The sequence below is a fragment of the Cetorhinus maximus genome, chromosome 5 (genome assembly GCF_964194155.1).
Source record: "Cetorhinus maximus chromosome 5, sCetMax3.hap1.1, whole genome shotgun sequence".
In the NCBI taxonomy this organism is placed as follows: domain Eukaryota; kingdom Metazoa; phylum Chordata; class Chondrichthyes; order Lamniformes; family Cetorhinidae; genus Cetorhinus; species Cetorhinus maximus.
Window position 1 is genome coordinate 38,703,310 of NC_135883.1, and position 18,696 is coordinate 38,722,005.

General features: G+C 42.0%; 1 protein-coding gene across 1 annotated transcript in view; it reads right to left on the reverse strand.

Moving 5' to 3' along the window:
* Positions 1-7,694: 7,694 nt before the first annotated feature.
* The window catches only part of lats1 (large tumor suppressor kinase 1), a 43,813-nt gene continuing 32,811 nt past the window's right edge, over positions 7,695-18,696 (reverse strand). Inside the window, exons 6-8 of the mRNA XM_078541777.1 lie at positions 12,676-12,858; positions 9,749-9,855; positions 7,695-9,351 (exon numbers count right to left, since the gene is read on the reverse strand). Of these exons, the coding sequence (XP_078397903.1) occupies positions 8,836-9,351; positions 9,749-9,855; positions 12,676-12,858 (806 nt within the window). The 3' untranslated portion in view covers positions 7,695-8,835. The remainder of the gene's footprint in view (positions 9,352-9,748; positions 9,856-12,675; positions 12,859-18,696) is intronic.

The window sequence follows — 18,696 nt, forward strand, 5'->3', positions numbered from 1 at the left end:
TGTTCTCTTTTAATGATTTTCCTACTTGTTTGGGGATCATGCGACACTACCCTGACACTACAATAGTTACTCAGTAAAAGTTAGAAGAATTAAAACCTCTTCTGAGTAACTATTGTAATGATCCAATCGACTCCATGGGACTTTCCTCCCACCCCGCCCACCACCCCACCCAAACTCAGACACATCCGGACTTCCGACTCCCACCCACCACTTCCCCATACTTCGGAACCCCCCCCCCCCCCCCCCCCCCCAACAACCCCCTCGGACCTCTGACCAACCTCCACCCCAACATTGGACACCCCCATGACCTCAGGACCCCCCCTCCTCGGACCCCTCAACTTCAGAGCCCCCCAACCCCACCCCCCTCCTGACCTTGCACCCCCCTCCCCAACCAGTCTCTGACTGACCCCCTTGGACTGCCCCCGGGCACTCCCAACCCCCAAATCCTAGACACTTACCTTCCCCTGGCCTGTCAATGTTCGTGGCCCTATAAACTTACTGTTTTACAGCAACTAGTGTTTTCGGTACCTAAGTGAAATATTATTTGTGCTTTTGTGTAAGGTTACTGCACTTCCCCATAGTACAACTTAGGACAGCATTGTTGGGTATGTCCTTGGGCAACAGCCCCACCAAAAAAAGTAGCAGAAAGACTAAAAAACACAGCTCATTCACAAAAGCAAAGCTGTGGAGACTGGAGTCTATGTTGATTAATGCTAGTGGTACCTGAATCAAAAAGTCGTGGCTCCAGGTTCCACATCAGGGACTTGAACACATAATCTAGACTGATAGTCCAGTACTGTACTGAAGGAATGCCGTGCTCTCTGAGGGTGTTGTCTTTTCATAATCAGACATTAAGCCAAGGTCTTATCTACCCTCTCAGGTGGAGGTTAAAAAATCCCAAGGCATTATACGAAATCAAATAAATACTTGCGTTTATATATAACCTTTCAGTGCTTTACAGCCGAAGAAGTACATTTTTGAAGTGCAGTAGTGTGGCACTGAATTTGCATTCAGCAAACTCCCACATAGAGCAATTTTATAATTACCAGATCATTTGCTTGTGATGCCGATTGAGGGATAAATATTGATCAGGACAATAATGCTCTTCTTTGAAGTAATGCCACAGGAGCTTTTACATCCACCTGGGAGGGCAGTGCAGCAGTCCCTCAGTACTGCACTAGTGTCAGCTTTTTTTTGTGTTCAAGTTCTGGAGTGGGACCTTAACCTGCACCCTCCTGAATCAGAGGTGAAAGTGTTACCAGTTGTACCGTAGCTGACAGAGAAGGGAAATTCTCCCAGTGATCTGGAACATTTATGGCTCAAACAACATCATCCAAAGACTTGAAGACAAGCAGATTTATTGGTTATTTATTTCTGTTGCTGTTTGTGGGATGTTGCTGCATACATTTGGCTGCCACATTTCCTACATTGAAAGTGAGTACATTTTACTGGCTGTGAAGTGCTTTGGGACATCCCAAGGATGCGAAGAGTGCTATAGAAATGCAAGATCTTTCTTCTGATCACCATGAAGGGTAAACTAAAGAACATTTTAGGCATGGTGCTTAAATTTTGTTGCAGTTTTTTTGAAGTTAGTAATAGCCAAACTGTTCCAGTACAGCTACCACACTGGCATCTACCCAGAAATATGGAGAATTTCCCAGGTATGTTTTGTCCACAAAAAGCAGGACAAATCTATTCTGGCCAATTACCATTCCATCAGTCTAATCTTCATCAGCAAGTGATGGAAGGTGTCGACAGTGCAATCAAGTGACACTTAACAATAACCTGCTCACTGATGCTCGGTTTGGGTTCTGCCAGGGCTATTCAGCTCCTGACCTCATATTGCCTTGGTCCAAACATGCATTTGACTGTAAAAAGTTTTGCTAGAGGTCCTTAATGCCAATGGTAATCAGAGGGAAAATTCTCCACTGGTTGGAGTCATATCTAGCACAAAGGAAGATGGTTGTGGTTGTTGGAGGTCACTTCAAGAGCTCTTCAGGATCGTGTCCTTCAACTGTTTCATCAATAACCTTCCCTCCATCATAAGGTCATAAAGAGGGATGTTTGCACAACGTTCGACACTATTCGCAACTCCAGATACTGAAGCAGTCTATGTCCATACACAGCACGATCTCGACAACATTCAGGCTTGGGCTGATAAGTGCCAAAGAACATTTGTGCCACAAGTGCCAGGCAATGACCATCTCCAACAAAAGACAATCTCACTATATCCCTTTTATGTTCAATGGCATTGCCATTGCTGAATTCCCCCAATTATCAACATCCCGGGGTTATCATTGACCAGAAACTGAACTGAACCAGCCATATAAATACTAAGGCTACAAGAGTAGGCCTAAGGCTGGGAATTCTGTGCCAAGTAAACTCGTTTCCTGACTCCCCAAAGCCTGTCTGCAAGGTACAAGTCAGGGGTGTGATGGAATACTTGCCATTTGCCTGGATGAGTGCAGCTCCAACAACACTCAAGAAGCTTGATACCACCCAGGACAAAGCAGCCTGCTTGACTGGCACCCCGTCCTCTACCTTAACATTCACTCCACCACTGACGCACAGTGGCAGTAGTCTACAAGATCTACATCTACAAGCTGCACTGCAGCAACTCACCAAGGCTCCTTCAACAACATTTTCCCAAACCGTGACCTCTACCACCAAGAAGGCCCGATGCATGGGAACACCACCACCTGCATGTTCCCCTCATAGTCACACACCATCCTAACTCAGAACTATACTGCCATTCCTTCACTTTCAGAAGTTAATGAAGATGTTTGTCTGGGTAAACAATATATCAAATGCCTACTTTTGCTACATTCATATATTTATGTTGACTGATAAAACAAATGTATCCAGAAGTTGTTGAAACATTACAAACTCAATTTATATACATAATTTTACAGCAACATTTTTACAAAGATTACATTGCAGATTTTATTTCCTGTCTTCACAGAAGTTTATACAGAATGATCGTGGAGCATGGTAATGGGGTAATTTTTTTCAGACCTACAGCTCAGATTTCTGTGCTCCTTCAATTCCGCTCATCCCGATTGTCAGTGTTCCATCATTAGCAGCCATGCCTTCAGCTACCTAGGCCCTAAGCTCTGGAATTACCTCCCTAAGCCCCTTTATCCTCCTTTACATTGCTTCTCACAAAATCTACCCCCTTTGACTAAGTTTTTGGTCACTTGTGGCTTAGTGTCAAGTTTTGTTTGCTATTGCTCCCATGAAGTACCTTGAGGCATTTTACTAGGTTAAAAGCATTATATAAATGAAAATTCTTGTCGTAGGATCCAGAAAAAAGGCAAACAGCAAAATGATCATTTGACAGCAATCATACAAACTTGACCTTTGACATCTTTTGTGTAGCAAGTCATCGCTGTACACCTGGCGAATGAATTCCATGTTTCAGTTGAACAAACAGCAGACAAGAAATGGAGAGCCCTTCACTGACAGACATCATTGCAAATTATGACTAGTGTACTTGGAGAACTGTCCAAACCTCAGGACTTCAGTGTGAAAAAACACTTGGACCTTGTTATGTCTGTGTGTAAACCTGATTCCTTATCACCTTTCTGCATTGCCACTGAACTAACCAAAAACATTTGTCAAACTGGCATCTGTCCTAGAACAGTAGTGTTTACCCAATATATGCAAGTATATAAAGTTGCGTGTAATGACATCATAAGTCCCAGCTAGATAGGAGATGATTGGTTAATTCCTCAGTCAATCATGCCTGGACACCACTGCGCTGTAAGTGACTGGAATTGATTTTATGCAAATAATTTGTATTATGTAGCTATCCACTTTTCTGGAGAAATAATCCTTCTGTAGTCAGGAGTCTTGGTTTGCTGTTTGATCATGAGTTTGGTGACTGTAAATTAAAATCCACCTTCAACTTATTTCAATATCCACTCAATATATGATAGGCATCACAACTCCATTCTCAAACACTGGACCTGATTTTGCAATCCCAGTAGTGGCGAATGCACACTTGTTTGTATGTGAGAACGCACCCCAGAGCAGCCACCACTGATGGTCCCACTAACCTGCTCTGTAAAATGGCAGGGACCATCAATTTGGGTTAATTGCCCATGACATAGACTTATGTGGTTTCGTTTAGAACTATTATCAGCTGTAAAGCCTGCTCGAGAGTTCATTCCAGGAAGGCACAGCAGCAGCACATGGGAAATTTCAGGGGTGAGTGCGGACATTTTATTTGTTAATTATTAATGTAACTTTTTAGCATGGCTTATCAGACTTCTTAAATGGATTTTGTTTATCTGACCTTTAAAATGAAATTGAAATAATTTTTAAAAGTTCTTTAAATGTATGACAATCAATATTTATGACTTCTTTGATGTTTCAATGTAGAAGACTTTTAGCAAGATTGAAGTGTACTTTAAAACAATTATCTGATATTTTAAAATCTTGCTTATATGCATATGACATTGTAAGATAACTAGAAAATAACTGAGGGATATCTTTCTAACGGGTACTACAATAACTTAAAGATTACACTTGTGAGGGAGAAGCATGCCTTTTCCATTCTACGCACCAGTTTTGCATGGTTTCTGTTATATGACAGCCCATTACATGCATGGATCAGCAGAGTCAGGCACCATCCGCATTGGCTGATCCAGAAGCACCATTGCACAACTCTGCCCTACAGGAAAAACTAACCTTCCACCCTGCAGACAAGATGGTACCAGGATGGACGAAATGGAGGATGCAAACATGGATGCCGTTGGAGCCATGGCTTGTGGACCACCTGAAGTCATCCTGCCTGCAGCTGTTAGGTGGCTAGACAGCCGCTGGTGGCTGATACAGTTGGACATTAAGAGTGGCACAGTTTCCCTCCCACAGAAAACGATTTTAGCAGCAAGGACGCATTGCAAGACTTTTGAGGTAGTTATTGCTGAACAATGTAAACTGCAGCTGCTTAGTGCAAGATTTGTGCTAATTAGCTATTTTTCTACTTTGTAAAATCTTTTAATGTTAAAATGGTTCTTGTTAATAAAAACTATTTTGAATACTTTAGAATGAATACAGGTTAGTTGTATGTATACAACAGACTAAATAGAACCAAACAGTAATTTATAAATATAACTCATTAATTATCAACTCTGCCTGGCCTCTCTCTTCATATTCATTAAAATCCTTCAGAAAGGCCACCGCCCCCACCAGTCAATGAAAGACCCTTGGCATTATGAGCAATCTTATTCCAAATAGACATGCATTTGTTAGGTGGTTTGGAGACAATTTCAAACTTACACTCTGTGGGGTGCAGAAAAGAGATCTTTGCAAGCACTTGGTGAGCTCCGTCTTCAAAGGCAACTGAATTTTATGACCTGTTGATGTCTCCTAACCCCGAACACCCTATCAACATACAATCTTCATAACCTTTTAAATCTTAAATGAAAAAAACCCCAAGAACTCTACAGCCCTGGTAGATCATATTAAATCCTCCAATTTCTTGCAATATTGCTCCGTGGAATAGTGCTGTTAGCATTCACAGCATCTGCAACCCCTTCCACATCCAGATGCTAACTTTTCTAGAAGCCCTAAACCGAAAAGCCGTGATACTTTGCCTCCGCATCATTGAGGAGTGTGAGGTCTTAGTCACTAAAGTTATGACACCTGATCCCCTCATCTGCTTTTCACAATACCTTCTCTGAAGTAAAAAAACTAAATAAGTGCTTTTCAAAAAACTGTTTTGCTTAGCTTGCCTTTTTAAAAGGCTGTCCAATGCACTTTCCCCAGTTATTTTAAACTTTTAAAAAATTATTAAAGTTTATTAAATTATGCCAGTTTTTTAAAACCGTTTTTAAAAGCTTACAGAAGTTCGCAGAACTGTTTAGAAGTTATTAAAAGCTTTGTAAAATACTCTATAAAATACTCACCTGCCCTTCAGTGGAAGATTGACCTTAATGGGAGTATCTACGACTTATGTCGTCATCAGGCGCGTGGCTTTGCCCAGAACATACTTTGCTGCAGGCTGCTTGCTGTTCCTCCTTTCAGCAGGCTATGCTGCAGCAGCCAGAAGTTAAAAATCTCACTTCAGCCACGAGGGCAAATTTTTCAGCGCAGTCAGTGGTAAATGCTGCCACTTAGCGCAAAATCCAGGTCAATCATGTTTAGATTTAAAATCTTGAACAAACAACGGTTTTATTTTTCAAAACTTTATTTTAAATGGGAGTTGCTGGCTAGGCCAGCATTTACTTCCCACCTTTAGCTGCCCTTGAGGTGGTGGTGAGCTGCCTTCTTGAACCACTGCAGTCCATTGGTTCAAACGAGCTGATCTCCCGAGGTGAGGGGAGAGTGACTCCCCTTGACATCAAGACCTCATTTGACCATGTGGGGCATCAAGGAGCCCTAGCAAAACTGGAGTCAATAGGAATTAGGGGGAAAACTCTTCGCTGGTTGGAGTCATACCTAGCACGAAGGGAGATGGTTGTGGTTGTTGAAGGTCAATTGTCTCAGTTGCAGGACATCACTGCAGGAGTTCCTTAGGGTAGTGTCCCCAGCCCAACCACCTTCAGCTGCTTTATCGATGACCTTCCTTCCATCATAAGCTCAGAACTGGGGATGTCATTATGATTGTGCAATGTTCAGCACCATTCGTGACTCCTCGGAAACTGAAGCAGTCCATGTCCAAATGCAGCAAGACCCGGACAATATCCAAGCTTGGGATGACAAGTGGCAAGTAACATTCGTGCCACACAAGTGCCAGGCAATGACCATCTCCAACAAGAGAGAATCTAACCATCACCCCATGACATTCAATGGCATTACCATCACTGAATACCCCACTATCAACATCCTGGGGGGTTACCATTGACCAGAAACTGAACTGAGCCAGCCATATAAATACTGTGGCTACAAGAGTAGGTCAGAGGCTAGGAATCTGCAGTGAGTAACTCACTTCCCGACTCCCCAGTGCCTGTCCACCATCTAAAAGGCACAAGTCAGGACTGTGGTGGAATACTCTCCACTTTGCTGGATGAGTGCAGCTCCCACAACACTCAAGAAGCTTGACACCATCCAGGACAAAGTAGCCCATTTGACTGGCACCCCATCCACAAACATTCACTCCCTCCACCACAGACGCATAGCAGTAGTAGTGTGTACCGTCTACAAGATGCACTGCAGGAACTCAACAAGGCTCCTTAGACAGCCCCTTCCAAATCCACGACCATTACCATCTAGAAGGACAAGGGCAGCAGACACATGGGAACACCATCACCTGGAAGTTCTCCTCCAAGTCACGCACCATCCTGATCTGGAAATTCTTCACTGTCCTTCACTGTGTCAAAATCCTGGAACTTCCTGTCTAACAGTACTGTGGGTGTACCTACACCACATGGACTGCAGCAGTTCAAGATGACAGCTCACCACCACCTTCTGAAGGGCAATTAGGGGTGGACAATAAATGCTGGCCTAGCCAGCGACGCCCACATCCCATGAGTGAATATATTTTAAAAATGTAGTGTAGGTATACCTACAGTGCTGTTAGGAAGGGAGTTCTAGGATTTTGACCCAATGACAGTGAAGGAATGATGATATAGTTCCAAGTCAGGATGGTGAGTGACTTGGAGGGGAACTTTCTGGTGGTGGTGCAAGATGCAAGGATGATAACAACACTGGTTAATTTGCATCTAAATTTTTAAGATTGTAAAACAATCAACGTTGAAAATGATCTTAGATTTAATGTCATTGAAAGTAAAATGAGACAATGAAGGTATTTACAGTCAAATTAAATGTTTATACAACATGTATAATTTATAAATAAATTCAATGCATAAATTAGAAAAAAGAGAAAGCTAATAACCTGTGTTCTACACACTTCTAAATGAAAATTATTTTCATGTAAAGTACACCAAATTGATTTCTTCATATTTGGTCAAAGCTAAGCAAGGATGATTTAAGGCACAGCGTAAAAGACCATTTTCCAGACTTCAGACATGTATGTTCGCTCCCATAGGGACAACTTGGCTAGACAGAGCACAGGTCCCAAAATGGGCCCAGTAGTGTTATAGCCCTATCCTCACTCCCAGAATGGTCCAAATAGTGTTGCAGCCCTATCCCCACTCCCAGGGTGGGTCACCGAATAGCCCATATAGTGTTATAGCCCTACCTCCACTCCCAATGTGGGTATAAAATGGGCCCTGTAGTATTATAGCCCTATCTCCACTCCCAAAATGCGTCCTAGAATGGGCCATATAGTGTTAAAGCCCTAATATCTCTCTTAGTTTGTGGCCTCGTTAGATGGGTGAATGGGTAACAGATATAGCCCTATACTGCTGTAATGCTATCCCCACTCCCCTCATACAGCCTCAATGGCTGGAAGTGCAGGTTATAGATTTGGCCCTATGCCATCACATTCCTACCTCTGACTTGTGCTCTCTTCAAGCAAGGCTCTGTGCTAAGAGTGGAGCATCGCCAAATGACTCCTTTATACTTTTAATGAAAAAAAAATAGGCACCTACTGTGCACTTGCCTAGATAAAACTCTCCAAGATAATGGGAGCACTTAAGGTAATTATTAAGACTCAGTGTATGTGAAGAATAAAGTCAAGCACAATTTTGCTGATCGACTACTGATCACATGATCCAACTGATTTCAACTCTAGTGTTAGGTACTCAAACCCCAGCATTCTATTAATTCACATGTAACTACTGGAGGCTTCAAATTACAACATTCAAATAAATTAATACTTACAAAACATGTTTTTCTGAAATTCTTAAACTAAACATAAAAGCATTGGGTAAAACTTAAAATCCGTCCCTGGGAATTAAACAAGGGCAAAGAGTGGAGACTCTCACTTCATACATAAACCAGCTCTCTATTCTGGCTCCCTTTCCCCGTTGCGGTGCTTTCCCTGTCACTTTCTGTTTGATGTTCGGGTGTACCTGGACTGAGATAATCACACTGTAATGGTTTGGGGTAGCTGTAAGGGTAACCGTTATCATCAAAAAACCTCCTGAATGTGAACTCATAGAAGGCATGCTCTGGGTGCTTCCCATTCTGGTACCAGCCATTGAGTGTGTCATTGACACTTTCTCCATCGCTCCCATCGCTCCACAACTTGTCAGGATCCACAGGATCAAAATTGGATGTATCTGTCGGGTGTGTTATCTTGGGAATGTATGGAGCAGATTGGTGCCGGATGTCACTGGAGAAATCAATTAGTCTGAAAAACGGATGGGCTTTTATTTCATCTGTGCCATTCTTTCCGAGTCTATCTTCTGGACCTCGACAGAGCTTGATGATGAGATCGGAGGCCTCTGGACTAAGTTTAGCCTGGGGCGGGATGTGAAGTGTCGCCTGCCAGTTTATAACCTGGGTGATAATGGGCAATATTTTAAAATCAGAAATCTATCACTTCACAATCAAGATCATTGCTAAACCACTGGATTTTTAAAAAATCTGCAGTTGTGTTTAAATGCATTTTAAATGCCAAAGTGGTCCCACGCGCTGGTGCCGCCATTCAATTAAATTATGGCTGATCCCTTTAATTATAAACTCTTTAACTGGGACTCTCCAGAGAGGCAGCTCTATGGGGACAACAAATTTAGACGTCCCTTAAGAATAGCCATTTTCTGCTCTGAACAGTTTTATTCCACTGCTATGCATTTTTAAAAAAATGTAATAATTGTCCCCAAATGGGCTGAAACAGGTAAAGAAGCAAGCATCACAGTGCAGAAAATAAACGAGACACGCACAATAAATTTATTACCTTGATCTGCGTTTCCAATGGAGTTTGTGCCAAGAAAGGAGGCTGTCCCACTAACATTTCATAAAGAATGACACCAACACTCCACCAATCACACAACTGGGTGTAACCTACAGGGTACAAATTAATATACACATTACATCTGAAAATCAATGGAACCATGATTTGTTTTTCAGGTTTATATTATTTACCTGTGTAGCCTGGTTTTGTCATTCAGGTCAGAACTTTTTAACATCTATAACAAGGTATAATTACTGTGATTTGTATTACATATTCCTGAAACCACAATGTGTCATTGAGGATTCTATTTATTGCTGAAACTAGGTTTTGTTATTATGGTCTGTATTAACCAATAATGCAGCAGAGATTTGTTATTAGACATATTATTTAGAGGCATATTTGATTTTGTCATTCAGGTTTTGTTTGGTAGTTGGTACACACAGTAAAAACCCAATGAGTTGAATCCCAGGGGATCTGTCCACAAATTTGCGTTAAGTGGAATTTTGTGATTGCTGAGGAGGCCCAATTCCCACATGAATGCACCTTTATGTAACCTAAGCTGATAAGTCCTCAAACAGGGTTCATGTCAAAATCCACAGATTCTAATGCCAAATGAAAACACAGTAAAGCAATAAATGTGTGAAAGAGTCTTTATTCAATTTATTCATACCTTACAATGGCCTGACCTTGTAAAAGGCCAGAACTTTGCATTGAAAAATATCGGCAGTTAACTCTGAAAAAACACTAATCTTTTTCTGCTTAGCATGTGTGATACAGTCCACCATGTAGTCAAGGCAGTCAAACATGTTTGCAGTGTTTTTGTGCTGCAGTGTGAAATCCCAGAACATCTCCAGGACCTTTGCAGCATCAGCAAGGAAAACAGCCGGGTGAGCAGTTAAGCATTCCTTGAACTCTTCAGGGTCATCAGCCTCCTTGGGCTCCATGATTTCATGTGCTTGAGTTGTCTAACGCAGTTTGGATTGGTCAGTGCCATCACATGACAAGCTTGGGCAGGTTCAGCTAGTCCAAAGTTATCAGTGCAAAATTTCAGGCTTATCATGCACATTGTTCTATGGGATTTATTATTCTGCTAGCGGGAATGGTGGATGGCTTTGACAAAACTGGAATTTCGTGTCATCCACGTTTGACTCATTGTGATTTCACTGTGCTTTAACCTTCTAAGCAGGTTTTATTATTTAGATTGATACTATTTACCCCAAAACCAGGTTTCAGTGTCCCGATTTGCTTTATTCAGAGATGTCAGGTTTTTAAATTCAGGTTTGATTTCTTAACCTTTCAGAACATAGGAACAGGAGGCCATTCAGCTGCTCGTGCTTGCCCGACCATTCTTTTAGATCATGGCCAATGTTTCTTCTAAGCTGCACGAGTGCGCAGCCATGTAGCAAACCGGAGCATGCCACACAGGGAACAAACAGGCATGCACAAGCAACATTCCAGCTAAGATGCGTGCATCACATCGATCTTAAAGGGATTGTGAAGTACAACAAACCAGTCATGCACAGCAAACAGAAGGGAGGGAGAACACTGATAACTGATCGATATCATAATTCCACCTAGCCACCTTGGTTCCATAATCCTTCATACCCTTGCCTAACAAAAAATTATCAATCTCAGTTTAGAAAGTTTCAATTGATCCCCAGCCTCAACAGCTTTATTGGGCAGGGAGGAGGTTCCAGATTTCCCAAATGCTTGTATTTACTATGTAAAATATTTCTACTTGTTGGGAGACCAGAACCAGGGGCCATAAGTATGATAGTCACTAATAAATCCAATTAGCAATTCAGGAGAAATTTCTTTATCTAGAGTGTGGTGAGAATATGAAACTCACTACCATGAGGAGTAGTTGAGGCAAATAGCATAGATACACTTAAGGGGAAGGTAGATGAGCACAAGAGGGAGAAAAAGAATAGAAGGATGTGTTAATAGGGTTAAATGCAGAAGGGAGAAAGATCACATGGAACATAAACACCAACAAAGACCAGCTGGGCTGAATAGCCTGTTTCTCTGCTGCAAACACTATGAATGGCCTGGTTCTAATTTGGTTTTGTTTTATAGATTGGGAAGGTTTCTGTCACTGCAAAAAATGTAATACATAGAGAATGTGACCAGAAGAATATTTTTAAGGAAGTTTACTTTCTGGATACACTCTTGGTGCCGATACATCAGTTATCAAACTAAACCAATTTCAACCAAAAGCTGAATCACAGTACTAGTTCTGAAAGTTGGTTTTGGAAATAGGGAGAATAAACTGATTCAAGAAGCAAGGGATACATTTCTGAAGAGTGAAGTAAGCTACAGATGGAATAATATGTTGGCAAGCGGGACTGATTTTTTTTTGTTCTTAAACAATTTCTGGCTGGTCATCAGAACTTGCATTTATACAGAGCTTTTAACATAGTAAAACATCCCAACATAGAAGCATTAAATAAAATAAATCACCAAGCCACATAAGGAGATATTAGGACAGGTGACCAAAAGCTTAGTCAGAAGTAAGTTCAAAGGAGTCTCTGAAAGGAAGAGAGAGAGGTGGAGAACTTTAGGGAGGGAATTCCAAAGCCTAAGGCTCAGGCAGCTGAAGGTATGGCCACAAATGGTGGAGCAATGAAAATCAGAATTGGAGAAGCACAGAGATCTGAAGGGGTGGGAAGGTTACAGAGGTAGGGAGTGGTGAGGTCAAAGGAGGAATCTGGAAACATGAGAGTTTTGAAATCGAGACATAACTGAACCAAACCCAATGTAGGTCAGTAAACACAAGGATGATAAGTAAACAGGACTTGGTCCTGGGTATGCACAGAACTATCAAAAGTTCAGCATCACATATGGTAGAAGAACTGGTAACAAAATATGAAAAACAAAACCCACCCTTGATTGAGACCAAAATGTAATTCAATGCATGTAATTAATCTTACCTGTACGGAGCAAGACCTCTGGTGCAATGTAATTTGGTGTGCCCACTAGGGAATGGGCCAGGCAGCGTTGATGTTGTCGAGCTGCCCTCCGCTCCAGTGGTTTTAGTCTTTCCGCACACTTACAGCTCTTGGGATCACCCCATTCATTACTGAAATCCATGCTGTCCTGCCGAGGATGGTCACCTGCATGCAAAGGGGAAATGCATCAACAATTAGACAAGTAGTGTTTCTGAAGATGGTGACTTTTAGGAGTTTTCATTCTGCACTGTATCTCCAGTACTCTTTGCTTCCTCTCATCTCTACTACTTTTAGGGGAATTGGTCGATCCACAAGGACAGTCCAGCGATTAGTCATTGGGCTGGCAGGAACCATCCAGATGATACAAATGCTAAACAGCCATTTTGATCTGGGCACAGTTGCAGCTTTTCTGCTTCGCACTTTGGAGGGAACTGACATTTAAGGCCAGATACACTGGGTTCCTTGGACTGGTCTCTGTGAAGCTGGGATGCCATACCAGGGGGAAATGCCCAGGGTGGGATTGAATAAGGTTTTAATGGCTACAGGAATATCAGAAGTGGTGAAGTCAGTGGTTGAACAAATATGGTGAACGGATTGCTGATTAAATATTCACAATGAGTGCTGAGTTCAGACCGGACTTACTGATAAAAACTCAAAAACAGCGAGATGCAGGAAGTTGTGGATAGCTGCAGCCCTTAAAGGGCTTCAGCTGCCCACTGATGACTATATTTCTTGTTCTCAGTGAAGAAATTGCAGGTTGAAAGTCTTATCAAGAAAAGTACAGATAAGCAGGGAAAGGGGTAGGGGTTGGGGGCGAGGTTATAGCAGGGAATGTTCTGCAAGTGTAAGAAGAGGTTCACCTTCTTTGATTCCGCACAGAAGTGTACACCAGAGAGGTGGCAACCCACATCCAAAAGGAAGGGATCAGATGTGGAAAATGTCGACTAACTCTGAGTTTGTCAAAGTAAATTTTGCCAATTGTTACCTATAACCAGTAGATATGTGAAATATGAATGTAGAGCTCCCCTGTTACAGCATAACGAAGCTGAATGCTTCAGAAACAATTGCAGCTCTTTCTGAGCTTCCTGCAAATGTACCAACTTGTAACAGGATACTTTGTTAACAATACATGCAGATGGCTTCAGTGAGTGGGCAAAAATCTGGCAGATGGAGTATAATGTAGGAAAATGTGACTTTGTTCACTTTGGCAGGAAGAATTAAAAAGCAGAGTATTACTTAAATGGAGCACAGCCACAGAATTCGGAGGTGCAGAGGGATCTAAGTGTTCTAGTGCACAAGTCACAAAAAGTTAGTATGCAGGTACAATATGTAATCAAGAAGACTAATGGAATGCTCTCCTTTACTATGAGAGGAATTTGAACATTAAAGTAAGGATTTGCTGCTCCCACTGCGGTTTCCTCTACATTGGAGAGACCAAACACAGACTGGGTGACCGCTTTGCGGAACACCTTCGGTCTGTCCGCAAGCATGACCCAGACCTCCCTGTCGCTTGCCATTTAACCCTGCTCTCATGCCCACGTCCGTCCTTGGCCTGCTGTTTTGTTCCAGTGAAGCTCAACGCAAACTGGAGGAACAGCACCTCATCTTCTGACTAGGCACTTTACAGTCTTCCGGACTGAATATTGAATTCAACAATTTTAGATCATGAACTCTCTCCTCCATCACTCCCCACTTCCCGATCCCCCTTTTTTTCCAAATATTTATATAGATTTTTCTTTTCCCACCTATTTCCATTATTTTTAAATGTATTTCCATCCATTGTTTTATCTCTGCCTTTCAGCCTATTTCAATCCCTTCCCCCCACCCCACCCCCACTAATCTGTACCTTTATTATCACATTCCTTAGATAATACAACCAGCTTCAACACCTCTTTGTCCTTTTGTCTATGACATCTTTTGGTTATCTCCACCTATCACTGGCCCTCTATCCAGCTCTACCTGTCCCACCCCGCCCCTTAAACCGGCTTATATTTCACCTCTTTTCTATTTTCCCTTAGGTCTGTTGAAGAGTCATACGGACTCGAAACGTTAACTGTGTTCCTCTCCACAGATGCTGTCAGACCTGCTGAATTTTTCCAGGTATTTTTGTTTTTGTTTTGGATTTCCAGCATCTGCAGTTTTTTGCTTTTATTTTTGCTTTTATATTAAAGTAAGGATGTTGTGCTTCATTTATACAGGGCATTGGTGAGACCACATCTCGAATACTGTGTACAGTTTTGGTCTCCTTATTTAAGAAAGGGTGTAAGTGCGTTGGAGGCGGTTCAGAGGAAATTTACTAGATTGACACCTGGAATGAGTGGATTGACTTGAGGAAAGATTGGACAGACTGGGCTTATTTCCACTGGAGTTTTGAAGAGTGAGGGGTGACTTGATTGAAGCATATAAGATCCCGAATGGTATTGACAAGGTGGATGTGGAAAGGATGTTTCCACTTGTGGGTGAGTCCAGAACTAAGGGGCACTGTTTTAAAATTAGGGGTCGCCTTTATAGGACAGAGATGAGGAGAATTTTTTTTCTCTGAGGGTTATGTCAATTTGGAACACTCTGCCTCAGAAGGCGGTGGAGGTGGGGCCCTTGTCAGGCAAGGAAATCAAAGGTTATTGGGGGTAGATGGGAATGTAGAACTCAAAACACAAACAGATCAGCCATGATCTTATTGAATGGCAAAGCAGGCTCATGGGGCCGAATGGCCTACTTCTGCTCCTATTTCCTATGTTTGTATCTAAAAGTGGGTTGGTTGGGACATATGAAAAGGTTAATTTTACAAAACCTCACATCCACAATGGACACTTGGGCTTCAAACTTCTAAACTTCTAAACATCTAAACACCAGTTCTGTTTGCAGGATGAAGTGACTCATAGCAGAGATCTGTTATTTTCAAAATTTCTCTCTCTTTTTAACTGGATAGCCAAATGTCACAGAATATTGGGAAAGTGGTCAATGTTGAGCCAGAGGCGCCATACCACCTCTTTCCCCTGTGCTCCACTGCTCCCCATTCATACTTCTCCATTAAGTCCTACCTCGGTGCCCTGTTCAATCCTGAGAAGAGCTTCAAACCACACATCCGTTGGCTCAAGGCGCTCTTACTCCCAACTATCAAATGTGTAAATACTAACCTCTCTCTCCCAGTGACTGAGACCTACTTTGCCAAGCCCTCCAGTTTCCATCAACTCCTGAACTCATCCATCTACATCCTGTCTCTCACACAATCTTATCACCCTCTCCTGGTGGACTACTCTTAGTGCATGTTTTTTCATTCTTATACTTGTCCTCAAATCCCTCTGTGCCACTACCTAATTCTGCAAACTCCTCCTGCCCTACATTTCTACCAGCACCTCCTGCTCTTATGCTTATTCCCCACCTTCCACCCTATTAGCAGCAGCAGTTTGTCTTTCTGCCTTTGCTCTGGTAGTTTGTCTTTCCCATTTAATTTCGAGTGTTGTAAGTTTGGTTGGGGCAAGTAGAATTCAGAAAATGAGAATTCTTGTGTGAGAGAGATTTGGAAAAGGATTTGGACAAGGGTCTGAGAGAAGGTGTGAGGTACATTTCCACCATTCTACATGAACTATTGTATCTGAAGATCTGGGAATTGTCTGAAGAAATTTCAAACTTTACCATGCAGAAGGAGGCCATTCAGCTCATTGAATCTGCACTAGCTCTCTGAAAGAGCATTCTACCTAGTCCCACTCCCCTGCCTTATCCCCGTAACCTTGCACATTCTTTCTTCTCAGATAGCAATCCAATCCCCTTTTGAATAAACCTGCCTCCACCACCCTCTCAGGAAGTTCATTCCAGACTCCAACTACTCTCTGGGTAAATTTTTTTTCCCTCACATCACATTTACTCCTTTTGTCAATTATTTTGAATCTGTGCCCTCTAGTTGTTAATGCTCTCTTGAATGGGAGCAGTTTCTCACTATTTACCCTGTCCACACCCCTCAGGATCTTGGATACCTCTATCGAATCTCCTCTCGGCCTTCTTTTCTCCAAGGAAAACAGTCCCAACCTCTCCAATCTATCCTCATAGCTACAGTTCTTTATCCCTAGAATCATTCTTGCGAATCTCCTCTGTACACCCTCCAATGCCTTCACATCCTTCCTCAAGTATGGTGCCCAGAACTGGACACAGTACTCCAGATGAGACCTAACTAGTATCTTATACAAATTCAACATGACTTCTTTACTTTTGTATTCAATGCCCCTATTAATAAAGCCTAAGATGCCACATGCTTTATTAACTGCTCTCTTAACATGCTCTACCACCTTCAATGACCTATGTATGTATACACTGAGGTCCCTCTGTTCCTGCGCCTCCTTTAGAGTTTCTCCTTTATTTTATACTGTCTCACCATATTCTTCCTGCCAAAATGAATTACCTCACACTTCTCTGCATTGAACTTCATCTGCCACTTGTCTGCCCAATCCACCAACATGTCTATGTCCTTTTGAAGTTCAGCCTTTGCAAGCTCTATTTCATTAGATTGGCCTGATAGAGCACTCCAAGTCTTTCTAATACACTACTAGTGACATGTGCAACAGCAGTGCTCAGAGGTACAATTCAGGTGACAGATCTGACTTTCACTAACTCTTTCATAAATCCCTACATGGAAAGCTGGCAATGTTGATAGTCTTTATCTTTGACCTGTGCTCCTGCCTAGCAAAAACTCTATACCCAGATAGGAGGCTCATAAAACTCCCCCCTTATAAATTGCTTCAATTGAACACTAAGATGACGTATGATAATGGAGTGCAATAGTTGGTCAATCTTTTATTGTAAGAGATTTTTGAGCATGCTCCTGCAGTTAATGACATCCATGTCACACGCCTGCTATTTATTTTCACCTAGTCACTGTTTAGAACTGGATAAATTTGGATGATGCGAGACAACATTCCACTAACATGAATGTATACAACACTGTTACAAAACATGGGAAAGAAAAGCATTCCAATGCATCATCTGCCTGGACAACGATAATCTAGCAGATTTAGAAAATGATTGCATATCCCTGACACTGTCAAAATCTTATCAAGTGGAATAATTCTTCCAGTATGAATGACAAATTCTCAAATATGACTGAATAGGAGCAGGCACAAAACATAAACTCAAGCTTTACTGCAACGACAGTATGTAAGTGATAAATGTCTGCATAATGTGCTTTAGGTTTAGATGTTTGTTCAGAAATGAACATTGGCCAGGACACCAGGGAACACTCCACTGCTCTTCTTCCAAGCAATGCCACGGAATCTTTGGTGTTTAACCAGGGCCTTCACAATTTAATGTCTCATCTGAAGGATGGCACTTCCGACAATGCAGCATGTGCTTGGCACTATAGTGGAACGTCAGCCTATACCAGCTCAGGACTATGGAGCTAAACTTAGACTCTCAATGTTCAGGCTCAGAGTTACCAACTGAGCCATAGGGCAGGAAGAGTAATCAAGAACTAGTGGGAGGGGGGATTACAACTGTATTCCAGTGAAGGAAGCAAATTGAGACAAGGTAGAGCAAGATGTTCTTAAGCACAGAGGCTGAGCCAAGAGCTGAACAAAAACATCCAGGAGAGAACTCTTTTTTTTTTAGGGGGCACTGTAAGAGAAAGAGGTGCCCAAGCTGCAGCATGAGGATTTGGAAAATACACAGCAAATGGCAAACAGAAATTAGGGTGTTTTTAGCAGATGGTGAAATTGGAGCAAGAATGAGAAGATGTTAAAACAGATAGAGGAAGAGAAGTGAAAGTTATTGGAGCTAAGAAAATAAATCATCAATTAAAGATACTTCTATTTAAAAGTTTTTAAACCTTATTGCTGGAGAGAGGGGGAGAGAGAGAGAAAAAAAGAGAGGGAGGACGGAGAGAGGAACAATGCACAGAAGAGGAGACAGTCAACAAGCTTTTAATGATTGAAACCATTGTAGTGAATTTTTCATTGCATGCTCAGTTAATTATCAGAAACAGTGTCACCTCAGGATCAAGCCTATCACTGCATC